Here is a 25,854-nt window from a genome sequence, read left to right as displayed (position 1 = left end):
TTGCGTCTGGACACACACGCCTGCCAAGTCCCTCTCTGACAACCACCAAGTGACGAATGCAGGAGATGTCAGGGCCGCTACTCAATTGTATCGTCTGAACCAAGAGCCACGTCTCTCCTCTCTTCGTTTCTATTTCCCTCCTCTGTTTACCTGGGGCACAACGTCAATGCGGCATTCTAAGGGTGCCGTCAAGGCAGAGGTGGAATAAAAGCCGGCGCGAAAAGCTGCAGGGTTTGGGTTGGCGGAGAGGGCGGGGCCGCAAGGCGAAGACTGGAATGGTGCATCATCAGCAAAAAGTCGCAGGCGGCCGCTTCTGATGTGGCTGGCAGGCAGGCTGGTATCGCCCACACCCACACACTGCTTCTCTTCTCGCCCCTCCCGCCGGCCGGCGGCGCTGGCATAACAGCGGGGGGGCAAGGCAGGGCAAATCTCTGCTGCATGTCAAGAAAGCCTCTTGACATCTTCCAGCTTGCCAAGGGGTCCCGCGAGCACGGCATCGCGGCATCACAGAAACCTAATCAGCAGTAGCTCGCGACGCATCCGACCGGGCCGTACCCGCTCTAAGGTCTTCAGGGACTGGCAAATGTGGATCTTGGCACCTCTGTCGGTCCTCCGCCGAAGTATACAGAGAGATCCTAGACAGAGGCTTGCGAATTCCGTATGCAGCATGCATGACCAGGGCTGCCAACGGAGCTGAGTCGACGTTCCCGTTCAGTGACAGACCATGTTGAGCCGAGCGACCATACTGCTACCGGACTTGAGTGGACATTGGACGGACCAGGTAGTGCCTGGCGCTTCCAAGAGCAGTCCACTGTGGTAGCCTTCTTGTTGCCTACAGGATCGGGATGAACAGGTCCTCATCTTTTTGTGGGCATACCTCAGCACGTCTTCTCCATGTGTAGTCTGTGTAGTCTGAGAACTGGCTTCACATCCCTGGTCGCAATCACACCTCGAAGAATGACCGTTGCCTGCTATGCACATGCCGTGGTGACGAAGCGCAGTGAAGCTGTTGTCTTATGCCAAGGAGCGCGGGGAGGAGAATCAGGAACGGAAGGGAACGACGGAAAGGCGCACGCGAGAGGCCGGGCAGAGGCAAGGGGGGGAGAAACACACTCGTGACCTACACGTCAAATTCCAAGCCTCAAGTTGAATGACAGACCTCGCCGACCCGAGCCTGCCTGTTTCGTATCCCCGCACCAGATCTCGTCCCTCGCCCCTCCATACTACTTCTGTCCCTTCACGAAACCATCGTCTTCGCCCCGACTGCACCGTCATTGCCATCGCTGTACTCTCGACGCTGTTGCACTCGAAGCCACATTCAGCCGGGCTCGCCCCTACCACCCCATCGGGCTAACTGTGACACCTCAGCACCACGTTCGCGAGGCAACAACCACCAGTCAAAGGACGCTGCTGCTTGCTCCTCACGACGAGCCTCTCCCTCTCCACGAGGACAGAGAAGAACAAGGAAATCAACATCTGGCTGTCCCACTGATCAGCAGTCAACATGGCCGCTACGTACGAGGCTGCCCCGGCCCTGTCCGGGCCATCCTCCATGGATGCTAGACGGCGCACCTACGCTCAACGATCACCCGCTCGCAGGAAAGAGACTACAACACTGGCGCCCACATCCACGACTACTGCAAACAGACCGGTGACCGAGAAGCCCAAGGAGAAGAAGAAGGTGCAAGAGAAGCCCATCAATCTGCCAGATCCACCGGAGATCATTGTTGATGAGCAGGGCACCAGATGGGCTAGGGGCAAACTTTTGGGTTCAGTGAGTACGAGCGCACCTGTGTTGGCAGCAGCATATCGGCTGATCATTCCTCGCCACCATGTTATGATCTTTCTCACAGGGTGGCTTCGCACGAGTGTATGACGCTCAGAATGCTCGGGGAGAGATGAGGGCGTTCAAAGTCATTGCAAAGAAGCACCTTCAGTCGAAGAAGGCTCGATCAAAGGTGAGCAACGCGCAACTGGCTCTCATGGTCTCATCAGTCAACTCAATATCTTTACCGCCCGTCCCATTTAGATCCTTGCGGAGATCATGATCCATTCGTCTCTCAAGCACCCAAATGTCGTGAGGATGGAAGACACATTCGAAGACGACGAGCATGTTTATTTCCGGCTAGAGCTGTGCAAGGCGGGAGTGAGTAGCGCAGGCGGGCGGACGAGTTCCACTCGGGCTTATTGAGGCTTCTGACTGACCCGCTGACACGTCTTCGGCCCCGACGAACAGTCTATGAACGACATGGTCAAGAGGCGAGGAAGGTACCTCGATGCTGAAGCACGATACTTCATGGTCCAGATTCTCGCCGGATGCCAAGGGATGCATACCAGCAACATCATTCACCGTGATCTGAAACTGGGCAACATCTTCCTGGACGAGGATATGAACGTCAAGATCGGAGACTTTGGTCTGGCTGCTCTACTCAAGGACCAAGGCGAGCGCAAGAAGACTGTGTGCGGTACGCCCAACTACATCGCGCCTGAGGTCTTGTATGATGATGGCGAAGGGCACAGCTTCGAGGTCGACGTCTGGTCAGTCGGAGTCATCCTATACACGATGCTGGTCGGTAAACCTCCCTTCCAGACTTCGAATATTCAGGAGATCTACACGAAGATCAAGAAGAACGACTACCACATCCCAGCCGAGGCAGAGCTGCTAGTGGAAGCAGAGGACTTGATCACCAAGATCCTTGCTCCTAAGCCCTCTGACCGTCCCAGTCTCATTGAGATCATGAACCATCCCTGGTTTACTTGCGGCGCCATCCCGATCTACATTCCTATGCAAGCTACCGTCAGCGAGCCTCGCCTTACGCTGCCCCTCACCGTAGGTGACAATGCTCGCAACTTTGCTCTCGTCAAGCAAAGGAGTGCTTGGAACCCCAATGCCGACGACCTTCTCGACGAGGAAGAACAGGAGATTGATGCTCGGGAGGAGCTCAGACACCAAGAAGCTCTGGAGGCAGAAAGGGAGAAGATGGACAGAGAATTCCAGCAAGCAATTCAGCCCGCCAGCCCGATTTCTACCCTGCTCAAAGCCAGTCGTCAACCTCTCGTCAAGGCACCTATGGCCTCTGCGTCAGCAAAGTCGAGTGGTGCTGCTCTCGCACGGCAATTCCAGACCCTAGGCATCAGCAGAGCTCAATCAGGGCAGAAGATTGCCACTGCTACCGGAGCTGTCACAAAGAGTGGCAGCAATGGCAGTGTCAACAGTGGCAAGGTCACACCCCTTGCTGCATTCGACAAGGAGAACGCCCACCCGTCTCCTCCCGCTCGCGGTATGGCCCCTCCTTCAACGAGGCGAGCCGGCAATGCGCTTGGAAGTTCCGGTCTCAATGGCCTGACAGCTGAGGGCGGAGAAGCCGAAGAGCGGAGAATGCTGGGTCAGAAGGCTCGCTTGGTAGCAGGCAACTCTGGCACCAGCGGTAGCAACGTCGCTGCTGCTAGGTCTCCGACAGCACCTTCAAGTGACGAAGAGGGCCTCCCCAGCAGCAACTTCGTTCGTGCACCGCCAGCCAAGGCTTCCACTATCGAGAGCATGACGCACTACCTTTCGGAGGCCATCCAGGCTGCCGCTGTCGGCATGGATTACCAGCCTCTCACTGTCTCTGGCGAGAAGCTTTACTTCGATGAACCCCAAGCGGAAAGTCCAAAGGTGTTCGTCATCTCATGGCTGGACCATTCTGAAAAGTACGGTCTAGGCTATGCCCTCAGTGATGGAAGTGTGGGCGTATACTTCCGCGACTCGACGAGTCTTAGCATCAACTGTTCGCGCACTCACTGCGACTACATCGCCAGCGCCAAGAGGGGTGCACTTTCCAGATCGAATCCTGCAGTGAAGAGCACCGGTACAGCAGCCGCCACGGGCGAGCTCAGTTGCTACAATTTCAACTTTGCCGGCTATCCGAAGTCGATGGACCTCAAGGACGAGAGTCAAGTGCCGTACGCCACTGAGCTGCAACCCAAGGTCAAGATCCTCCGCTTCTTTGAGCAAGAGATCATGGACCGCCTGTATGGCGCCAACAGTCCCTTGACTTTCCGCGACATGGCAATCGAGAGTGGTATGGCCTTTGTGCACAAGTGGTACCGCTGTCAGCAAGCCATCGTCTTCCGTCTTTCTACGGGCACGGTGCAATTCAACTTCTACGACCACGCAAAGGTCTTCCTCTCTGCCGACGGGCTGATCGTCTCGATGATCCCGCCTACCGAGACGACGGGCGGGCAGCAAGTAATGTGCTCTTACTACCTCACCGAAATCATCGCCATCTCTCACCCCGAGAGGTCGCTGCAGGAGAGTCAGGCCCTCGCCGAGGCTTCTGCTGCTGGCCTCACGCTGGCTGAGGTAGGGATGAGAATCACCACGCCGCTAGAAAGGAGGACGGTGCGCAACATGCTCAAGAGACTCAAGTACTGCCGAGATGTCCTGGCAACGACGGTTTCTAGCGCTGCCGTCTCGGCGTCTGCCAGCAGCAGCGTTGCCTCTGCAGCTGGAGCAAGGTCAGCCTCTACCGCTTCGGCCAAGGTTGGCACTGCTGCCACACTTGCCCCTGCCGGCTCGACGACGCTGCCTAGGAGCACGAGCACGAGCAGCGCTGCGAGCAGTACCGCCAGCAGTGGTGCTTCGAGGACTGTCGTGAACAAGTAAAGTGCCAGAGTAGGACCATGCCCCTTTCAAGATACCCCTCAGGGAAAGGACTGTCCTGCGAAAGCGCCTTCTTCTTGTTCTGCCCTCGCATACCGTCGCCCCATCTCTGCCTGCCGACACAGATCCAATCTTTTAGCATACTGCCCTTGGCTACACCCAGGCAAGCCCAATTCAGCGCACCAAGTCGACCATGGTCAGACAAAAGCGCAAGTATATCCACTCTCAAACTCCACTTTCTCCACCAACCCCGACTCTTACACTGCCGCATCTCTTTGTCCCACTTTCGCTCTCCATTGTTCAATCCCCCCCTAACACTCACTCGTTTGCTCCACCTCTTCGTCTTCTCACCCCATTCCATTTCAACCTTGTTGCACACTTAACATTGCTTTCGTTTTTTCCCTTGCCTGAACCCATCTCCTTCTCCTTCTCGTCTCGTCTTGCCTTGCCTTGGTCCTTGGTGTTTTCCTTGGCAGGAATTTCTTTCGTGTTCCTTCTGCTTTGCCTTGCCTTGCCTTGCATACCATTGCACCGCACTGCTCTGCACTGCAATTGACAGGCATGAAACATCATATCCAATTCATCCATTCGATCCTTCATTTATTGGCTGCCTTTATCTGGATTGAGCTGACACAAAGATCTGTTCACACAGTGGACAAGAACGCACACGGTCGGTCGGTCGCTCGGTCAGGTCAGTGTTTGCAAGGTTTAGGGCAAGGGGGGACGGAAATGGTATGCCATTGTTTTTGATGCAGGGAGAAGCAGACGGGAGCCATGGGAATCGTTATATCCAACGATCCTTCCAGCTGTTCCTCTTTGATTGTTCCCCTACACCGAATTACATGCACACACCCTCCGCTGAAACGTGAGGACAACTAAGGGGTCTTGCTTCCCTGACATCCCTCTCTACCCTTCTCAAATATTCGCCTTGGTGAAGACCAAATCAGAGTGAACGGATCTGGTATGGCTGGACGTCAAAGTGGGCATCGTCCATTCCAAAGCAAAGAAGAGGCAGTGTAAAAGGCGCAGGCTTTCTCTTGGCGAGAAGCTTAGTTGGTGGAGAGGATGGTGACCTCAACCTCAACTCCGGGCTCGAGAGAGATGGAGGTCTGTTGAGCAGTAGCGAGGATGTAGGCGGATGGTCAGTCGCTATTCTCGGTGTCACTTTTTACTCATTCACCTGTCTCCCATCGTTCCTTTATAGTCTCTCTTCCTCCATTGCGCACTCTTTGCCCTGCTGATACTCACGATCTGCTTGACGATCTCCGAGGGAGAGTGCAGGTCGATGAGCCTCTTGTGGATCCTCATCTCGAACCTGTCCCAAGTCTTGGAACCCTCACCACAAGGAGACTTCCTAGTGACGTGGGTGAGGACCTTGGTAGGGAGCCTTACGGGTCCCTTGGTTCGGAGTTGCTTGTCCTTGGATCGAGAGATGAGGTCGTTGCAAACCTTTTCGAGGTTCTTTACGTTTCGCGAGGTGAGGGTGATGCGAATTCGGTGGATCTTGGCAGAGGGGGCGGATGCGTCAACATCCTTGTCCTTGGCGACGTAGCTCATCTTGTCTGGAGTCAGCGGTGACCGAGGAGGAAGTGAGGGTGAGTTGTAAGGGTTGAGTGGTTTGGATGTAGACGGAGGATACCAGCGGCCAAGGCCGAAGAAGAAAAACCGGGGGGCGGGGCGGCCGAGTGCCTCGCAGCCACGCCCAGCGACCGCGGGCTGAGAGCAACTTCAGACTCCGCCTCAGCGCGGTGCCGAAGACTTCCAGGCTGGGAATTTCACTTTTGCCCCGCGGCCGGAAGCAAGGCCAGGAAGGAAAGGGACTCGAGGCTGGGCTGCAACGACGGATCGTACCAGTCAGCAGAACAGTCAGCTCACCATCACCATCACATCGTAACCCTACACACTTCCTACCACACAAGATGCATCTCATGTACACAGTAGACGGATCGGGAAAGCGGATCTACACCCTCAAGAAGGTCACCCCTGCCGGAGAGATGACAAAGAGCGCTCATCCAGGTGAGTAGCAGCAGCGCTCTCACACTGTACCTGCAAGCACCAGTATCCTAGGGATCACGACACTGACTCCAAACATGTATCCATCCCCACCTTCTCATCTCTCAGCTCGCTTCTCGCCCGATGACAAGTTTTCAAAGCACCGCGTCACCATCAAGAAGCGCTTTGGCATCCTCCTCACTCAGCTGCCTGCCAAGGCCATGTAGAGGATGCAGAAGGATTGGAGAATGCACGCAAATCAAGGAGAGGAAGTCGAATTTTGGGGAAAAGGGGCTTGACATGTTCTGATGAACACTCAGATTGAGGAAGATTGGTCTGGATAAGGGTGAAAATTTGAGATGGCAGGCTACAGACATAGCGTTACAAGGCCCAAACTACGCCTCTCACTTCTTCACGACCTTCCGCCCCTTCAAGAGCCTCTTCGCCGGCTCAAAGATTCCTCTCGCAAACGCGGGAGAGAGGTAGAAGGACAGAAGCAGCCTCGGGGCGAGTAGCGCCTATCGGAGAAGGGATGAAGAGGTAAGGGTCAGGGGGGCCCGCTTCTCTATCGCCTTCTTGTGTACTTTACGCTTTCAGCGACTCACTTTTGTAACAACATACGCCGCCACGGCATTGGCAAATGCTCCTGCCACTACGGTCCTCTGACCTCCTACCGAGGGTGCATTACCTTGGTGTTCCTCACTCGCCAACGTCTGTTCATGACTACCCTTTTCGAAGCCCCACCAGCCTTTCCGTCTGGCATACCTCTCGGTCCGAGCTGACCCTTCGCTCATCCACTCGCCAATCTTGCGTCTCCAACTCCACACAGCACTATCGGATCTTTCATTGCCATCTTCCTTTGCCGCTTCAGTGAACCAAGCACAGATCCCTTCGCCGATTCCAAAGAGACCAAAGAGGTAGAAGAAGAAGAAGAGCGGCAGCACCGCCGTGATCTCGTGGAGGATGAAGAACGAGGCTGAGAGAGAGGCAACGTCAGTCCCGGTACGGACGGAGAGGGCGCTCAGTCGTGAGCGTAGCTGGTTGTACATTGAAGGGGCAGGGGCCCTCGAAGGTCTTGAGGAGGAGAAGTGTCTATGCTGCGAGCGTATCGAGGTGGCATGACTTGTTCTGGCACATGTGGACAGTTGCCTCTTGCCGCCTACCCCACCTGATGGCGCTGAGCTGGACACTCCAGCTGTCGCACCGTTCAACTCTGCTCCGTCTGCCCATGTATCTCTCCCAGTTGCAACCCACTGGACTTGCGAACTGTCTCCAATCCAGTGCGGCTTGAGGCTGTCCGGCAGTCTCATTTTCCGCGCCTGCTCATCCACACCATACTGCTCCAGCAGACTGATGATGAGTCGTGGCGTAGCGCACAAGGTGGCATTCAGAGTCGTTGCCGGTTGTGCTTTGCGTGACTTGCCTTTCTCCTCGCCTGCGTCCTGCAAGATGTGCAGTCGAGCGCTTTGGTAGTCCAGACAGTCGGATGCAGATGACACTTCGCCCCACGTTCCTCGACCGGGCATCCAGGCCTCGATGTCGAATTTACGGAAGGCAGATGCGCCTAGCTCTTCTGTGGGCATGTCCAGACATCTGTACGTCAGGCCTAGTGACTGAAGTACTTCCTGTTGTATGCTCAGGAGACTGTCGAGCATCGATTCGGACTCTCCTTTCGTCCGACACCCGCTTGAGCTCTCAAGTCCCTCGTTTGCCTCACATACGACATACATTTCGGCCTTCTGGAATTGATGTAGCCTGTACAAGCCCTTTGTTTGAGATCCTCTCCCTCCATCCTCTGCCCTGAATGCAGGAGACACGGCGAGGAGCTTAAGGGGTAGCTGTGTCCTAGAGAATGTTCTCCCTGCGACCAAAGCTGCGAGTGAGATCTCGGCAGTTCCGACGAGACATAGCTCCTTGTCGTTCTCAGATGAGGCGGAAGAGGAGGACACGAAGTAGGTCTGGCCACCTTCACCACCTCGAGGATTGAATCCACATCGCTCGGCGATATCTGTCTTGACTACGATTGGCGCCGAGACCAGGTGGAAGCCCCTCTCTATTGCGTAGGCAACGGACATGCGTAGCAAAGCTTGCTCTAGCATAGCAAGCTGGCCGATCAGGTATGGAAAGTTCGGTCCGGCAGCCAGCCGGCCTGCTGCAATCTCCAGAGCATCGGAAGGTTCCAAAGAAGAAGAAAGAGACACGTGGTCTTTTATCCTTGCAATTCCATTCTTTGACGAGCCAGGCGAGCTCTCTGTCTTGCTCTGCCTCTCCCAATCGTTGAGCGTCGAGCGCTCAGAGCGAGACTGCTGCCGCTCTGCAGAAGTCTGAGCAGAGAAGAAGGCTCTTCGCTCGCCCTCAGGTAAAGTAGAGGAAGCAGCACCTAGATAGCAGGAGTGCACAAAGGCAGAGCTCTCACTACCTGTTGGTGCGTCTGGATGAGTGTTGTTCGGCATGAGCAGCAGCAGCTTCTGTATCTGCTCTGATAGAGAGCTGTACGTTTCTGTGATCCTCATAACACTCTCCCTCATCTCTCGAGCTTTCTCAAGGAGGCTCTCCCCATTGGCCTGAGTAGCAGCATCACCGTGGACACTGGCAGACGAGCTCGTCCCTTGTCCCTCTGTCGCACTACTACCTCTAGCAGACCCTTTTACCCTTCTGCTCTTCATCAAGGCAGTGATTTGTTCTTGTAGCTCCTTCGCTTGCACCTCTGCCTTCTGTTTCTCCCTACCAACCCGCTTCCTTTCCGTTCGAAGCGCCTGCAGCCGATCCCAGTCCTGCAATCGGAAAGCAGCTCGCCGATCTCTTGCATTTCTCAGGAGGGAGTTTGGAGTAAAGCGATCATCAGATTGTGAAGATCCCGACTCTGAGTCGCTGATGGTGTCCAGAGAGTCGGTGATCCATCTCTGGACCTTGGGAGGTGCGAGGCGATCGACTTGACGAGGGAGCAAGGTGGGAGGCCCCGCGGGGGAGAGTGACGAGGCTGAGGTGGCTACACCCCTTGTCGTGATGTTGCTATATCCAGCCTGTGAGGCGAGGACCACCAGCCGCCACCGGCTGGCCGGCTGTACTGCTCGCAATGCACCTCTGGACAGCATAGGAGATGACGTGTGGGGTATCGAGCCAGGGTGGAAGATCCGGATCGAGCTTCAGAAGGTCAATGCACGCTTAGTCTCAAAAGTGAACGGAACGGAAGGAAAGAGGAAAGCATGAGAGAATCAACATTATGGACAAGGCATGTGTACAGACGTCTAAAGATACAGGGGCGATTGATGAGTCTCTAGCAAAAAAAGTCGATCACTTTGCCCTTCACAGCTTGGAATTGGAAGGGGTTGGAGAAGGTGGCGGCGGGATTCTCGGCCGAGCGATACTCCTCATTGGCTCGAGGCGATATTGTACGTCCTTCAGCGTCTTGGTCAGGGGCTTCCACGATTCAAAATCGTCGTGGAGCTTCTGGATCTCTTCGCTGAAAGTCGCTCTGACCGCTCTATCTTCGAGAAGTCCTCTCAAAGACCATGGAAGAAGATGAGGGTTGCTCAGCTGAGCTCTTCGAGCTGAGGGTGCTTCGAAGGATTGAATGTCGAGCTTGGGAGGTCGCGACTCATCCGAGCGGGTTGTAGGCTCAGACAGCGGGTGAGTGGTCTCAAAGAGGTACCGCACCACGAGATCGTAAGCTTTGGGCTCGTCATAGCACAGCGAGTGACCGGCTCCTCCGTAAAGGGAGCCAGCAACCGTGACAGACAGTAGCGCAAGCAATTGGTGATCAGATAGGCCGGCATTCCGTACTCGCACACAGAAGGCGAGAACGTTCGTGAGGAAGTCTAGCTTGGGGAATGTGTTGCCATGTATGTAAAGGGCCCGAAGTATGCTTGGATGATCGATGGAGGTGAAGAGAGCCGAATGCAGTGGGACGACTTGATCATCTGTGCTAGCGAGGAGCACGACTTTTGCCCCTGCTTCTAGAATGAGGCGCATAGACGCCTGATACCTCTTTGAGACTTGCGATGAGGAAGACTGGAATGCGAATAATTCTTGGGCAGCTTCGGTTTCGAAGTATGTGAGGTAGGAAGAGACGAGCATTGACTGAATGTGCTGGAATGGTCCTTCGTGAATACCGCACATGGCCAGTAAGGCGATCCGGGTCTTCCTGGTCTGTATGTAGCTTTGTTCGATCAAACGAGCCAGAAGATTTGCGCCCACGACACAGCCTTGGCTGTGACAAGCGACGAATATTGCATCTGCAGCTGCGAGGTGGGTGACCCATTCTTTGCGACTCAAGAGAGCGGCAAAGGAGGCATCTGTTCGCACCTCTACAGTGCCGTCAGCGGACAAAGGGATCAGTGTGATTGCCTCGGGATTGAGCTCCATCCCGTCGACCGACTGAAAGTGTCTCATGATTGCTGCTCTCATCTCCAGAGCAAATTTTTGACTGGTCCCCGTCGGGCTTCCCATGAGCATCGAAAACTTCGACTGCGCAAACCAACCATGACAAGTAATGACCACTACTCGATTGACATTCTGGCATCCGCGCTTCTCTGATCGAGACTTCTGACCGACCACGTCCCAGGTACGAGGCAGCCTGACTGCGGCCTGCTCCGCTAGCGCAAGGCCTGCTTCATCCTTCTGCATATTCTTGCCGACCTTCGGAGCAGTGCGCAGACGTGCAGCATCTGGTGGCGAACTGGAGAGCCAGGCGTTCATAGCGCTCAGGGTCCTCTTGAGTACGCCAGCTGGAGGTGCAATCGAGCGAGGAAGTGTACGAAAGGTGTCATCGAAGGATGGGAGAACGAGGTTGGGAAGTGGCGGCCGGGAAGAGGCCTGCTTCTTAGACTGCTTTGAGGCCTTCTTAGCAACCTCCTTGGCTTTGCCCTTATCTTCTGTAAGTGGAGTGGTGGGCTCGTCCGTCGGTGGAGCTGGATCGGGCTTGGGAGCTCCATTGGCCTTTGCCTTACTAATCGACGGTGCAGGGGTGGATTTCGTGCTGGCCGCTTTTCCGCTGTGTACTGTGGCTGGTTTCTTCGTTTTGGGAGCGGCAGCACTACCCTTTACACCAGCGCTGGCTGCAGGTGGATCTACATCCATCTCTTCGAAGTCGACCTCCATCGCCTCAGGTTGTCCACCTGTGATGCGAGAAGCCGGGTGAGCTGCACGAGTGGCGAAGTAAGCCAGCCAGCTGCTGCGCGTGGCCGTGTTGAGGACAGCTGATGAAGGCTCAAGGGAAGAGGAAGAAGCGACGGGGGGAGACGGATCTGGCCTGGCCAAAGCGGCTCTTTTGACCTCTTCTGCTGGGCTAAGAGGTTTGGCTGCCTCCACTGCAGATTCTCCAGAGTCATCTTGGACAGGTGCTGCAGCCACATTACCAGAAGGTTGACCAACGTACGGAAGCCAGCTCGTCCAGCCGTTCGGAGCAGCGACGACAGTTTTGCCGATATCTGAGACAGGCTGCTCTTGCCGATCATCAGTGACAGTGTCCATTCGAGTTCCCATTGGATTATTAGAGCTATTCTTGGGCGTTGCGTCGTGTTGCTGCTGCTGCTGCTGCTCTGGAATGTCCTTCGAAGAAGCGTCTGTCTTCTTCTGCACCTGACTCTGACCTGAAGTAGACCAACTTCCGGGCCAATAAGACCAGAGGCCCGAGTGCTGTACTTTGGAGGATTCGGCGTTCGCAGCATTGGCTGCCTCACCGGCGGGTACGTTGCCTCCCGGGGTTGCGCCTGTGGCGTCTTGATTAGTCTTCTTGCCAGGCGTGACGGATTGAGCCGCCTGCGAGACAAGCCTCTCTGCAGCCTGTGCGACACTACTGGTCTCGTTTTCTTGAGCTTTGAGTGGAGCCTCTTCCTGCTCCTTTGCGCCCTGAGGCACGGGCTCTGTCGACTTGACCTCCTTCTTGCGCAACGGCTCTGCGGAAGCGGCTCTCCACATCGACCACGATGCTTGCCTGTCCCCTGCGTCATTGACTTTTGAAGTAGCGGTCGGCTTGGATGAACGCGAGAGCTGTGCAGGGCCTTGGTCACCACTTGTTTCGGCCTGTGCAAGCTCGCCCGAAGTCACTTGAGATGGCTCCCTAGGACGGGGTTCTGGCCCAGATTGCTCTGCAGGAGTCTCGCTGCTGACCCCATCGGGCTGCTGTTCTGACGCAGTCCATCCAAACCACGTCTTGCGTCTCGAAGGGGACCGACTTGGTTGAGAAGGACGCTGCTGTCCGCCCGGCAGTGGACGCTTTGTCCCGATCTCGGGCACGACCAAATTTGAACCTCCATCACCTTTGCCGGGCGGTTCCGGTTCTGGAGCAGTAGCGTCCGCTTGGACATGAGGAGGCGAAACCTCTGTTTTGCGCTCCTCTGCCTCGTTCTGAGTAGGTGTCGATGCTGTATGACTACTCTTGACAGCTTGAAAAGATGCGTTGCTAGCGACTCTTCTTAGCCGGGCAGCAGCTCCCTCTTGACCATTGAGCCCCTGGGCCGAGGGAGACCGAGCAGCAGACGAGGTGGAGATTGTCGAGGTGGCGCTTGGAGATGCTGCTGGTCGGATCGGCGACTTGTACGATGATGAGGCGAAGCTTGGGGTTAAGAAGGACCGGGTGTCAGAAGCCAATGCTGCCACGCCACTCTTGCGATTGCTTGAAGGAGTTGCTGCCGAGGGTTCTACGTTCCCAGTGCTGCCCTGCCTCTGAGCTGGTGCCCGGAGGGAGCCATCATCAGGTTGTTTGGACAATGGGTTCCTCATGGCTGCGCTGTGAATGACAGCAGGGCCACAAGGAGCATGTAATGTGACGTCTGTACGACGGCTGAGGTTATGATGAGTTGGTAGGGGAGGTAGTGAGAGGGGGTGTTGGACTATGCCCGCCCACATTGGCACTCCCGCGTCTGAAATGCGCCTGAAAGCTCTTGCATCACTCCACAAGGGCTGCACACCTTCCTTCCTCCGATACCATACAACGATACTGTTCAAAGCACTGCCCACGCCCCGCAATGCTCGGGTCGCTGCCTATACATCTATTCCTGCCATGTCGGATGTGACTGGAGTCGCCTTCCTCGCAAGCTTTCCCGCATGGGCTGTCCTCCTTTTGCTCGCCTTCGCACCTTCCATTGTGCGATACGCATTGGCGGTGGGCCTCATCCCCCTCGTCAGCGGCGTCACCACCTGGATACTCAGTGTCGCAATCGTCGTAGCTGTTCTAGCACCGCTGTCGGTTCTGCGCCTAGATGCCATTCATCGGAAGTTCACAGTCCATCGTAGCAGGCCACCTGGCAATCTCACGCTCGGAGAGCAGAAACCCACGAAGACAAGCTACACAGCTCCGCCGCCCAAGCTTCGGGGCCTCTCCGCCATAGCGCAGCGGAAGCTCGTGCCACTTATCGTCAGGGACTTTGTCAAGCGATGGCACTCTCCGATTGTGGGGGACCAGGCAGAACCAGATGACTGGTTCGAGGGAGAAGTGCAAATGCTCCTTGAGCGCGTCTTTGACAGACTGGGCAGCAGAGTAGAGACTCTCGACGCGGCTAATATCTACGGCAGAGTGGTATCAGAGTTCACTTCTCACCTCGAGGCAATCAGGCTTCAGGAAACAAAGCTACGGGGCTACGTAGATTCGGATGATTACGAGAGCGACCTGTTCCTAGCAAGCAGATACAACCACTTCAGGCGGCTCCACCCAGCTATCAATTCACTCTCCTCCGATACAAGACCAACGGAACTTTCACACATGCGCAGGATTTCGAGCCGTATCATTGGAGACCTTCTACCGGCTGTTGAACTGTCTACCAAAGTACTACGCATCACCCTCGGCGAAATTTTTGCATGCACTATTCTTCTGCCTCTGGTAGATCGTATTAGCGAACCTGACTTCTGGAGTGAGCTGGTAGACCGAAGAGCTACCATACTGCTCGAAGAAGAGCGGCTGATAAGCAATCTACGTACGGCGGTGGACCTGGAACAGACGAGAGCCTCTTCGGTTGCTTTTGGCAAATCTCAGCATGCAAAGAAGTCGCCGTCTGTAGCGTTCGAGCGCTACCTCGCGCAGATCAAGCAGATTGCTTCGCTCGTGGAAGCTCGAACCCTCAGGAACAACCTCAAGCTTCGCATTGCTGCCAAAGCAGAGTCCGATCAGAGGACGGAGATGTTGCGACGAGCAATAGCCGCCCTCGACGAGCGGATACTCATCCTCGGCAATACCGAAAATCAGTCCGCAAAGAGAAATGGATCGAATGGCCCTACTAACGATGTCAACTTCGCGCAGGTGCTCAATGATCCTATCGCGACCTCATACTTTTCCGAGTTCCTTGACATCAGAGGAAGAGGCTACCTAATACAGTACCACATCTCTGTGGATTCCTGGAAAGTCCCTCTGGAGCTGCCCGGAGTTGCGACAGCTAGCTCACTCTCGACCGAAGATGCCGCTCGTTTTGCTTCGGCCCTTGACCGCCCTATCTTTTCGTTCCTCTCACCGAGGTACTTGAAGACCTTGCGGTCGTTCCAACATGAGTCGCATTCGATCCCGGAAGTAGAGGCACGACAGGCAATCCTGGAGTCGCATCAAGCAGTGCTTGAAGAGCTCTTCGAAGAAGACTGGCCAGCGTTTGGGACATCCAAACAATATAGACTTGCCTGCGCCATCATAGCTGAGCAGCAGCAGCATGTTAGCCATGACAACGGCGCTATGACGCCATTTGAGACTTTAGCTCCTCAGCCTCGATCGCCTTCGTTTATTCGCACCTCTCGAGCAGCGTCAGGGACGTCCATGGAGAAGAACCGCTCTGCGTCTCAAGGGGACAAGATTCAACGTGGTGCGAACCACGCAGATCTATTTGGATCCGACAGCGATGACGATCAAGCCGACAAAGTGGTGGCAGTGGATCCCACAGGTGCCGCCGCTCGTGATCAATCCGCAGATATGCATCTGCAACAATTGTTGGGCGGTAAAAGCGGTATGTTATCCCACCTTGATGGTCGGTCCCCCCTGTTCAGCGACCCTCTCTTCGACGACGATCAGCAGGATGTCCAGACTGTGGCTCTGTCATCCGAAGGTACACGCTCGTCCGCTCGAGACGAACAGTACGTCCGCTCAGAGACAATCGACGCACTTCAACAGACGATCTCTGATCTCGTCCACACCCCTGTAGCTGAGCGGGAAACGAGGTCAGACATGAGCCTCAGTCAGATGTCGGAGCCAAGTCGAGCGATACAGGAGCTGCGAGCCGCTGGGGCCCCACGGCAGACGGCTACTTCGTCGCTGCAGCCTCCGAGGCCTGACCTGACGCCACGGCGCGCCTCTGCTCCTCAGATTGCTGCTAGGACAGCTGCTACCACCAATCGTGTGGCCTCTTTTGACGAGGACAGTCGCCAGAAAGCAGCCGCAACGGGGCAGAGCATCACAGTCGACCTGGAAGGGGAAGAGGCTGATCGATTACGAAAGAAACAACAGATGCTGACATCGCAACTGGATGTCCTGTCGAAGCTAGAGACTCAATACGAGCTCATGGGCGAGGCTCTGAAAGAGCAACAGCTGGTGGAAAAGAGCATTGCATCCGTCAGGCGCGAGCTGGAAGTAGTCAGCGCGCATCTCAAGGACGTCGAGCGCTATGCCCTAGAAGCCGCTCGCACCTCCGTAACGATTCCCACATCTACGGTCAAGACAGATGCGGACGGAAAGACCTACAATGTTTATCACATCCTCGTGTGTATCAGGCCTAGGGGTGGCGAAGGGCAAGTGGCGACCTGGACATGCCATCGCCGATACTCCGAGTTCGACCTACTTCACTCGGCCCTGCTGGCAGCAAATCTCCCTCAGCACGCAGCCATCGATGCACTGTTTCCGGGCAAGAGACTCGTAGCCCTCAATTTCACTCCAGGATTTGTAGAGACTCGTCGAAACGGATTGGAGAAATATCTGCAGAGAGTCGTAGCGTCTCCGGAAGCCTGTTCGCAGGGCGTTTTGAGACGTTTTCTCCGAGAAGGCCCCTTTGTCATGCTACCATCACACCAGAACAGCGCCACTGCTGCACTCTCCGGGTCCAAGCTCTCCTTTCCGGGTCAGGCTCTCGTTCGAGACTTGCTTCGCGGCGTCGACGACCTCTTTTTCGGTACCACTCCACTTGTGGATGTCCTGTCCCACCATCTATCGGGCTCAGCAGCAGGAGCAGGAGCAGGTGCGGAGGCCACCATTACGAATGCAATCCCCGGACTATCGGTGACACAAGCTCAGGCAAAAGAGGCCGCATCAGCAAGCAAGCCTGGGAATGGCGTTATCACGGGTCCGCTGGTGGACCTGCTTGTAGAGCTGCTGGACCTGCGACAAGATGAATGGAGAAGAACGGCAATTGCCGTCGTAGTCCAACAGGTTCTGGGAGGTACTATTGACCGTCAGGTGCGCACGCGCCTTCGACAGCTAACTTCGGAAGACTACCTAGTGGGCCTGCTGAACTCTTTACAAGAGAGCCTCTGGCCCGGCGGCGTCTTACGGGAGGCAGGTCCCAAAGTGACGAGAGCTCCAGCGGCGAGCGAGGCGCTGAAGCAGCGAGCGAGGTCGAAGATTGACCTGCTGCTACCCCAGATGGCCTCTCTAGTGGGGAGGGAGAAGGCCAGAAAGGGCGCACGGCGATTGTTCAATACCGTCACACAAAATCGACGATTGAATCGACATCTGATCTATACCTTCCTCGACATCTTTGTCGAAGAACTTTTTCCCTCTCGAGACGCCAGCTCGAGATAGCCGCTAGTTCGAGATAGCCGCTAGTTCGAAAGAGGCCCCTGCTCCTGCTCCGTGCACTTTTGGGCACGCGGCGCTTTGTTCTCCTGAGCAAAGTGCAACGAGGCGCTTTGTCCTCTTCATGTCTTTGTCGGTTGGACTGCGCGCCTTGTTTTCATTGCCCAATATACCCGCCGTCTTATCTTCGCTTTTCTTGAATTTGTTTGTTCCAGTTTCTCAGCATCGGCAAACATGGGCGGCAAGTTTACACGAAGGTGGCTTTGAACGCGTCGCGAGAAGGGGCCGGGCTGGCGCGTTTCGTACGGAAGAGAGAGGGGCGAGAGGCAAGAATGAGCATAGCCCGTGGATGAAGGTAGAGCAGATGATCAGAGGAAAGCGCAAAAAGCCGACACCGCCCCGCCGATGCCGATGCCGATGCCGAAGTGGACGTCGTTGTCATTGTCATTGTCGTCGATGTCGATGCCTGGCCCCCAGCTGCAGTCATTCAATAACCCGTTGGCTATGTATGCACCCCGCTCATCTATACTCTCGGGCGGGCGCTGCGCGGAAAGGGCGGCGGTGGGAGGAGGAGGCCTCCTGAGGCGAGGGTTCAGACGTCTAAATCAATCTATGCGCCAACGCAAGCCACGCGAGTACGCCACTGCACAGGAGCACTTGACCACCTCCTCTGCCGCCCGCCTGCTTGCGACCCCGCAAAGCCGAAATGGACAATTTAACTTGGGCTGCTGAAGCGAGGCGCTACCCAACCCACCTTTGGATGGCAGCCAAGTAGCCCCCTTGCGCCCAGCGTAAAGGCGGGGTAGGCCTACTGCCACAGGGCCGGGCCTAGCCGATCTTTTTCGTCTCGCCCCTCTCCCTTGTGCAGCTGCTTGCTTGTGCCCCGTTCTCTCTCTCACCTTTGTTCACTTGCTCCAGCTCGCCGCCCCCACCGCCGCCTCCTCCGTGAGTCGTAGGCGGAGCGATCCGGGCGTCGGGGCGGGACAAGGCGTAGACGGGGTTGGTGAAATGGATCAGGGAATAGTGGTGAAGCAGCTCCGTCCTCGTCGCATGGCATCGGAGACGCCGTCGTGCAAAGGGGGAAGAGTGACAAGGAGGGCCTGAGAGCAGTCGCGATTCCTCATTGTGTCCGGATCCCTGCTTGCTTGCATCCATCCCCGCACCCTTGGCCTCGCTTGCACGATCACCTTCACTCCTTTCCTTCGTCCTTGGCTGTCGGGGTGCGGACGACCCTGGACCGCGATCCAGCTCCTCTTCTCTACGCCGGCGATTTCACTGGACCTTTACTACCTTGGTCCCCTCCCTCTCGTCCTGAAACCCCCTCCTCCATCCTCCCTTTGCCCATATTTCCATTACAGGCTCGCCTCTCTCCTTCCCTCCGTCCTCGATACTCCTACTACCTTAACAATCACCTCTGCCATTGCCAGATCCGCCACTCCACTTTGCTTCGTCTCGTCTTTGGCTCTGCAGACATCAATCCCGGTGCGCCTAGTTACGTCTCGGGAGCAAACAAGGTCGGCCACTGTTCCTGGCAGCGTTCAAGGCACCGTTCCTCGAGCACCGCCATCAGCCACTCCTGCAGTCTCCAGGCACAAGGATCAGCCGGGCCGAGAGGACGTGGTAGCAAAGAGAGGAACAAGACTGTCGTCCTGCCGCCGCCCCTGCCAAGGCGTGCCCCTCTGACAATGACGACGATGGATTCAGCTCCTCGTCTCACCGACACGTCGGCTGATCTTCTCAGCTCACTTCCATCCTACCCAACCTCCAAAGAAGATTGGGCCAGCAGCCCTACAAGGGTCACTCGAAGACATTCGCGCGTCCTCAGCCCCACATCGCTCGCCAGCGGCCCCTCGCCGAAGATGCGTCTAGTACCGCTCCATGAAGACTCACAGGCGAATGCAGGCGAAGCCCCGTCGAGCTCTCGCGGCAGAAGCTTCTCCCTCGCCAAGGTCTTTGGCTCAAAGAAGAGTAACAAGGAAAGGTCTGCCTCTGTAGATCCCGTCTCCACCATCCCTCCTCGTCCTGCCCCAAGTCAGCAGCGATCTCCTTCGGCACTTCCCTCACTGCCTTCAGCTTCAACGATTGTCGATGATACCGATCCGCAAGCAGCAATAAGAAGACTAGAGTACGCACGACAGCTCCATACCGCCTCGGCTGGTACCTCTTACTTGCCTACGCACTCCCAAGCGCCGATGTACCGTCATCGTGTCAACCAGCCCTTTCAACCTTCCGCTCGCTTCGCAGCCGCCATCTCCGTGGGCTTCTCTCCGGCGCAAGCCAACGCCATTCTCGCCGTTGCTGCACCTCCTATGACTCCTCACACCAAGTATGGCATGCCCAGGTTGCCTCGAGGCACGCTGAGTCCTGAGAAGCTTCTGTACCTCGACTGGGCTCTGAACTACGTCGCAAATGAGAGGGGTCAGCAGGATGCGGGCGCCCGACCTGAAGTTGAGCAAGAAACAAGCGACCCCTTCCGAAGCAGGCAAAGGTATACCCAAAGTCAGCTGCCGTCTGACCCTGCGACGGGCTCGATTGCTGTCGCTCCAAAAGGAAACCACATGGAGACCGCCGACGCATCGTCGATGCTTGGACTCCACAAGGGCTCCGTCGAGGACAGTAGGGAACCAGGCGTATGGCAGACGTCTGCCGCCTCAGCGGACCAGCAAGAGAACAGCGCTGTCCCCGCTGGGTGGATCTCATCCACATCTTCCTCTTCTGCTTACTTGTCTGCTACATCTCTCGCTCTTCCTGGTCCTCAAGAATATCGACCCCGACTGTGTGCCTCGTCACGCTCCGACTCAGCGGACTCCTGTCCTTCTAGCTCGAACTCGCACATTCAAGCTCGCATCCTTGCAGATCTCGCCTCGGACGAAGGCACAGGCTCAGAGAGCAGCTGTGAGGAGACGAACGAGACTGAGATCTTGCTAGACGAGCAAGACATGCAGGTTTCCAAAGACGCAAGGGCAAAGCACTTCAGTGTGGATGTCCCTCACGCCGATTCCAGGGCGGGGAGAAGGAGGTCGAGCGTCATGAGCGGAATCCTAGGGACCGTGACGTCTCCTGTCGCTCAGAACATTGGGTTCCCCAATGTCGCCTCCACTACTCCTCCGAAGATTGGCTTGCTGGGTCCTTCATCAGTCGACGAGAATGCAGCGTGCCTGGCTCCTCTGGGCCCTTCACTAGCTTCTCCAAGTACCTCGTCGGACAGCACTTTCCTCCGTCGACCATCGTGGACTTTCGTGGGTCGTCGCACAAGTGTCAGTCAGACTGCAAGAGCTTTTGGCAGTCTTCTGGAAGCTGGCGGAGACAGTCAAGGAGACTCGTATGACACGACGTCTCGCACCAGTTGTGAGCCTTACAGAGCATCGGAGCCTGCTCCCAGTGCGGACAAGAACGGCTCAACAATAGCCGGGTCTCCTCGCTGGTCGCCCCGACCACGCCTCCTCAGCCTAGGCCAAGCAAAGAATCGTTTGGAGCAGGCTCTTCTTGGTATTCCAGCTCCTGGACCAAAATAGACAGACAGGAGTCATCAAGTCGTAGACGTTTCCCATAGATGGGGAAAAGTCCCCTCTACACCGGATGCTCGGCATCGTCCCCTCGTTGCTTTCTTCCACCAAGTATTTCCTGATTTATACTCCTGTATAGGAGCACCCAAAGGTCGAGGCGAGTCACGCTTCCCTTCTCACCCTCTCTTCTGCCTTAATCTACATGTATCCTTCCCTTTCCCTCCCTGTCCGCCATTTTCAGCTCTCCTTTTCTCCCCCTTTTAGCCTCTCTTATGACTGCCATTCAGCAGTCGACTTGTTCCCTCTGTTTGCTCTAGTCACCTCTTTTCCTCAGTCACCTAGGTCATAGTCTGTACGTCGTCTTTGTTCGCTTTTCACTTAGTCACCGTTCAATCATACCCTTCCCATGTCTCTTCCATGCTGAGCTGTCTGGTGCAAACAATGAAGAAGCGAAGAAGGCAGAAGTAGATGTTGTGAGTCGGAGACAATCTATTGCAAGAGGGAGGAAGAAAGGGAGCTAATAGGTGGAGTAATACAAATCTTGGATGCTGGCCAATAAAAAGTAGGTGTACGAAGCCGTGTTGATCCGCGAAGCACACAAGACCCTCACGTTCTCGAGCTGTTACCAGCACAGCCTTCCTAGTGTGTGGCTCACCACATCTCCCACTGCTGCTTGCCCAAAGAGACGAGCCTATTGAAGACTTCATCCCGTCTAGGCATAGCAGTCAATCGAATCCTCTCACCGGTAACAGTGGTGATCTCCAATCCATCTGCAATCTCACTGGAAAGAGCCCAACCAACGATGATCTTCCCCTTCCAACCTAATCCACCAATTTTACGCAATTCAACAATTTCATCGATTTGGACTGAAAAGTGTGCTTTAGGTCGAGCCACATCCAGAGCTGCTTGAAGGGCAGAACGCGTCTGCTTTGTAGCGGCAGAATCGGCTTCTGTGCCTCCTTCCTCGTCCCCCTTTGTAGGAACTGCATCCACTGCGGCTTGGGCCGCACGGGCGTGGGCTCCCCACTCGGGTTCAAAGACGACGCAGGGTGTAGCAGCGGTAGTGATGACATCGACGTAGCCCCTCTTCCCCTTGTGTCGGCCCTTGAAGGACGAAGGACCATCTCCTCGTGCTTCCTGCTGGAGATTCTTCTTGACGACACCTAGACGATTCTTCGAAACATTGGAACCAACAACGGCCTTTGCGCTATTGGCTGTGAGTACACCTTGGGTACCACCAGCAACCGTTCCCTTGAAGAAGCCCATGAGCAAACTTCGCTTGCTGCCAGACTTCTTCTTTGTAGTTGCCGCGTCCGGAGCAGACGTCGTAGATCCATCGGGCTTGGGAGCAGCATCGCCGCGACCTTCGTGCACGGCTTCCTTCATCTCCTGCTGGTACTCGGGAGGTACATCTCCGGCCATTTCGTTTCCCTGTGAAGCTTCGGGCTTGGGCGCAGCAATAGGAGGTGGTGGTGGTGGTAGAGGACTCTTGGCCGCCTCGGCGATACGCAGAAGAGTAATTGTGAGCTGGGCATTCGTAGGCACTCCCTTGAGTAGACTGTTCCTGAGCTGCAGTGCTTCCTTCCACTTGGGGAAATTCTTGTCGAGCCACTTGCGTGCATCACTAAGCTTGACGGCATCGAAGGCTGGTTGACCAAAGAAGCCGAAACCAATGCCGAAGGCGGTGCCATGATAGACCATCCAGGGGGTGACGAAGAGACTCAGGAGGAAGATTGGCAAGACGAGAGCAGCTGCGATGAAGACTCGGTTGCGGTACTGATGGAAGGGAGGGGTGGGACTGAGGGCATTGCCGAATCGCTCCCAGGTGTCAGCTACATCCTCCAGGGCGTGTAGGATGGGCTGCAGCTGAGTCCAGACAGAGTGATCGACGGCCCCAGCAGTATGGTCGCCCTTTTCCAGCTTCGGATCGCCCGCAGCCTTGCTCTTGGCTTCCGCACCCTTCTTGGCCACCTGGGTCGGGTCAGGCAGAGCTTCTTCGGTCGCTCGTCCCTTTTCAGAGTCTTCCTCATCGATGTCGTCTGGGTGTGCATCATCGACGGAAGGGGCGCCTTTGCCTACTGCCGTCGAGACAGCCACAGAGGAGATGGAGCTGACGAGATTGCTAGCTTCCTGCTCGACCGCTTCACCCTTGTACGACTCTGCTGCTCCAGTAGCCGAGTCTGTGCTGCCTAGGTGGCCCGACTTGGGTACCTGCGCTGTTCCTTTGCTGGAAATGGCAGCTAGTGGAGCAGGCGGGAAGAGGATGGTGCGAGCACGTGGAGAGACAAAGAGGAGCAAGAGAAAGGCGCTGAAGGTGGTCACGAGGTAGCCGAAGATGAAGGCGATGAAGTAGATGCCGGCAAAAAGGGCAGTCCTCCTCGTCTCCTTCCAGGATCGTACACGTGCGATGTGGGTGAAGAGGGAGATCATACCAATACCAACGGTGGTGTAACATCTTTCCAGAGTCGATCGTAGCTTATCGGGAAAGAATTCGTCCTTATCTGCAATGTTGCAGTCGAGCTCGCCGGGAGGCGGATGAGGCAGCGCTTTGACATGGTAGACCTGCTTGTTGAATCGACGAACCAGCACCCAGACATTCTCATTGGTAGCTCCAAAGATGACCGGTTGAGGCACTTTGGGATCCTCGCTCCATCCAAGATCCTGAATTTCTGGCTCGGCGGGGCGAACCTCATCGCCAGAAGCGACGGCAGGAGGGTGATCGAGGTGCGGATGGTCCTTCATGCGATCGGGAACATCATTGGGATGAGCCTTGGGGATCTCACCATGGTCCTTCTCATGATGATCTCCCGACTCGTGAGCTGTTGTAGCCGAATCGCCCAAGGCCCTGGCGGTAGCATTGGCAACGGAGTCGCCAGCTGAAGAAACGGCATTGGAGGCACTTTGGGCAAAGCCACTGTTGGCTACGCTGGTAGCTGCATCCGCTCCCATGTCTGCTGCCCGCTGCACGATACCGGCAGGGGCCTGGGACGCGGCTGGACCAGCTTGTTCCTCGCCTGTAGCGGCCGTGGTCATCACGTAGAATGTAGTAGCTTCAGAGATGATTGGATATGGTAGGACGGGAGATTACCCGTCCAGTGCAACACCAGAGAAAATGTCCGCCAGCGACTTGAGCTTCAACTGGGAGCAGCTTGGGGGCGTCGAAGTGCGGCACTGCCTTGCATGATCGGCTCCACAATTTGACGTCACACTGGCAGCTTCCCGCCAAGCGCGTGGGAAATGGCGGCATCTCTTGCTAGAAACCGATTAGGGACACACGACGTGGACAAGTAATTTGGCCTGCGTCTCGAGCTACGCCATGCCATGGTAAATCTACTTCAGACGATGGTAGACCAGGACAGTATGGATTGTCAACGTATACGCGCGATTTTCATTTCTTGCCCTCAGCTCCTTTCACCTCCTTGCCAGCGGTTGCAAAATCTGGTTGGACTCCCCACCTCGCCTTCTCTGCCATGATTTCCCTCCTAGCAAAGTACATGCCCATGCCAAAGCCAGGACCTCCCAGCACAGCACCCACGCTCCCAAAGACTGTATCTTCGATGAACAGACGAGCCCTATGCACTCGGGGACCGCCGCATTGAAGGGCGCGAACATCGACTTCAGCTTGAATCAGAACCATGATGTACCATGCGAGGGTAAGAGCAACAGTGTCGTAGAAGATGAGGCGTGTGATGTCGTCTGGCCAGCCTGAGCCGGTGCGCATAATTGTTAGCAGATCTGGGACACAGAGATAGAGACCGAGCCAGTACTGATGAAGCGAGCGAACGCAAAGGAAAGTGTACTGTCAGAAGAGCGAGCACGACAGCGAGATACCATGCCTGAGCTTCGGTCCATTGACTTCTTTACAACACTTACAATGGGGATATTGACATAAGCCATAAGCATGAGAACGTTTGCAGCTGCCAGACGTGGGCTCTTGGGAGCTTTCGTCGGCTCTACAGGCTTGATGAACAGCAGAGGCAACCAGACCAGTGGGTAAAGTTGGAAGGCCGATGAAGCCCAGAAGAAGTGCTTGCTGCTCGAAGGGGGTACCAAGAGAGTCCACACGGCAGTCAGAATCGATAGCCCAAGTGCCACACTCGCAGTCTTGATCTGGGGCATTGGTGGTGAGGGTAAAGGTCGCATCACTTTTGGCGAGTGAGTGGCTTGCCTCCAGGTGTACCAAGTCCAGACGGGGAGGAAGAAGGCAGGGATCGCAAAGCCTATCATCACAATCTGTCCAATCAGGCACACCAAGAGGAGGTATCCGATGCCAAGCATAAGAGGCGTACCTGGTCGTAGAGCATCGAAGATCAGTGCGGCAAAGGGAGTCGTAGCGGCGGAGAGGACGAGCGTGAAGAGGCCTTTGCCCATGTTGTGTGACATGAGATCTCCGAAGATCACATCAAGGAGCCAGGGCAGTTTTGCAAAGGGGTATGAGTCCAACCATTGTCCGAACTCGGCGGGCAGGCCAGCTTTGACTCGAAGTTCTGGAGGTGAGAGCTTCTGCAACGAGGCGAGCCTGTCGTATGGAGAAGCGTGGACGGAAGTGTAGTGGGCATAGAAGCCAATGGCAAAGGCGAGAGCGGGGAGTAGGAAAATGAGGTACGAGATCAATGGCGGAGGTTTCTTGTCTTTGGCAGAGCTTCTCCTTCCAGGGCGGCCAGTGGGACGAGAATCGTCAGAGATGATCCTAGCCATGGCGGGTCAGGTCTCGATCTACCACGTAAGAATGGAGTGGAGGCCGGCGAGACCAAAGATTGCGACGAGAATGAAGGTGCCGAAGGTGATTGGTGAAAGCATTGGATCGATGATGAGATTTTGTGGCCTCAGTGATTGAGCTCGAGTGCGCTGAGTCGTGTCGTGTGAATCAATCAAGGTGCAGGTGTGACAAGTCGTTGCTCGCCTTGAAGTCGCCGGCGACGGAAATGCCGAGCCGATTCAGACCCGGCTTGGCTCTGCCCGAGGCGCGAAAGGGTAGCATCTCTCAGGAGGCTCACTTCTCACGAGCG

The 25,854-nt window shown here is 55.9% G+C and overlaps 10 protein-coding genes across 10 annotated transcripts; 4 read left to right on the top strand and 6 right to left on the bottom strand.

Moving 5' to 3' along the window:
- Positions 1-5: 5 nt before the first annotated feature.
- On the bottom strand, positions 6-604 carry BCV69DRAFT_116696 (hypothetical protein). The gene has a single exon (XM_025489127.1). The coding sequence runs from the start codon at positions 495-497 to the stop codon at positions 189-191; it is 309 nt and encodes a 102-aa protein (XP_025350510.1). The 5' UTR covers positions 498-604; the 3' UTR covers positions 6-188.
- Positions 605-1,393: 789 nt separating this feature from the next.
- BCV69DRAFT_116670 (Pkinase-domain-containing protein) lies at positions 1,394-4,743 on the top strand. Its single transcript, XM_025489126.1, has 4 exons — positions 1,394-1,774; positions 1,854-1,958; positions 2,030-2,146; positions 2,237-4,743. Exons 1-4 carry the CDS (start codon positions 1,505-1,507, stop codon positions 4,646-4,648), a joined length of 2,904 nt encoding a protein of 967 aa, XP_025350509.1. The 5' UTR covers positions 1,394-1,504; the 3' UTR covers positions 4,649-4,743.
- A 529-nt stretch (positions 4,744-5,272) lies between these two features.
- Positions 5,273-6,259, bottom strand: BCV69DRAFT_280955 (putative 40s ribosomal protein s20). The gene is made up of 2 exons (XM_025491801.1): positions 5,894-6,259; positions 5,273-5,754 (listed from the first exon to the last, which is right to left on the bottom strand). The coding sequence occupies exons 1-2, from the start codon at positions 6,200-6,202 to the stop codon at positions 5,695-5,697; spliced, it is 369 nt and encodes a 122-aa protein (XP_025350508.1). The 5' UTR covers positions 6,203-6,259; the 3' UTR covers positions 5,273-5,694.
- A 254-nt stretch (positions 6,260-6,513) lies between these two features.
- On the top strand, positions 6,514-7,320 carry BCV69DRAFT_267030 (Nop10 family nucleolar RNA-binding protein). Its single transcript, XM_025490820.1, has 2 exons — positions 6,514-6,661; positions 6,767-7,320. The coding sequence occupies exons 1-2, from the start codon at positions 6,565-6,567 to the stop codon at positions 6,862-6,864; spliced, it is 195 nt and encodes a 64-aa protein (XP_025350507.1). The 5' UTR covers positions 6,514-6,564; the 3' UTR covers positions 6,865-7,320.
- Positions 7,321-7,887: 567 nt separating this feature from the next.
- On the bottom strand, positions 7,888-9,303 carry BCV69DRAFT_244692 (class II aaRS and biotin synthetase; the record flags this gene model as incomplete). The annotated part of the gene is made up of 2 exons (XM_025490125.1): positions 7,888-8,892; positions 9,037-9,303. Coding segments are annotated over 2 exons (1,272 nt in total), but the record flags the coding sequence as incomplete, so codon positions are not given.
- A 534-nt stretch (positions 9,304-9,837) lies between these two features.
- Positions 9,838-13,455, bottom strand: BCV69DRAFT_280953 (hypothetical protein). The gene has a single exon (XM_025491800.1). The coding sequence runs from the start codon at positions 13,358-13,360 to the stop codon at positions 9,944-9,946; it is 3,417 nt and encodes a 1,138-aa protein (XP_025350505.1). The 5' UTR covers positions 13,361-13,455; the 3' UTR covers positions 9,838-9,943.
- Positions 13,456-13,537: 82 nt separating this feature from the next.
- BCV69DRAFT_116563 (hypothetical protein) lies at positions 13,538-17,545 on the top strand. Its single transcript, XM_025489125.1, has one exon. It carries the CDS (start codon positions 13,641-13,643, stop codon positions 17,343-17,345), a length of 3,705 nt encoding a protein of 1,234 aa, XP_025350504.1. The 5' UTR covers positions 13,538-13,640; the 3' UTR covers positions 17,346-17,545.
- Positions 17,546-19,024: 1,479 nt separating this feature from the next.
- BCV69DRAFT_297282 (hypothetical protein) lies at positions 19,025-20,854 on the top strand (the record flags this gene model as incomplete). The annotated part of the gene is made up of 1 exon (XM_025494098.1): positions 19,025-20,854. The coding sequence occupies one exon, from the start codon at positions 19,025-19,027 to the stop codon at positions 20,852-20,854; it is 1,830 nt and encodes a 609-aa protein (XP_025350503.1).
- A 507-nt stretch (positions 20,855-21,361) lies between these two features.
- On the bottom strand, positions 21,362-23,934 carry BCV69DRAFT_280951 (hypothetical protein). Its single transcript, XM_025491799.1, has one exon. It carries the CDS (start codon positions 23,876-23,878, stop codon positions 21,497-21,499), a length of 2,382 nt encoding a protein of 793 aa, XP_025350502.1. The 5' UTR covers positions 23,879-23,934; the 3' UTR covers positions 21,362-21,496.
- A 143-nt stretch (positions 23,935-24,077) lies between these two features.
- BCV69DRAFT_310807 (hypothetical protein) lies at positions 24,078-25,698 on the bottom strand. The gene is made up of 2 exons (XM_025494819.1): positions 24,719-25,698; positions 24,078-24,611 (listed from the first exon to the last, which is right to left on the bottom strand). Exons 1-2 carry the CDS (start codon positions 25,541-25,543, stop codon positions 24,234-24,236), a joined length of 1,203 nt encoding a protein of 400 aa, XP_025350501.1. The 5' UTR covers positions 25,544-25,698; the 3' UTR covers positions 24,078-24,233.
- Between the last annotated feature and the right edge of the window lie 156 nt (positions 25,699-25,854).

This window comes from Pseudomicrostroma glucosiphilum (genome assembly GCF_003144135.1).
Source record: "Pseudomicrostroma glucosiphilum strain MCA 4718 unplaced genomic scaffold BCV69scaffold_2, whole genome shotgun sequence".
Taxonomy (NCBI): Eukaryota; Fungi; Basidiomycota; class Exobasidiomycetes; order Microstromatales; family Microstromataceae; genus Microstroma; species Microstroma glucosiphilum.
Note: the sequence above shows the minus strand (reverse complement) of the source record. Positions and strands in the feature narration are given on the sequence as shown.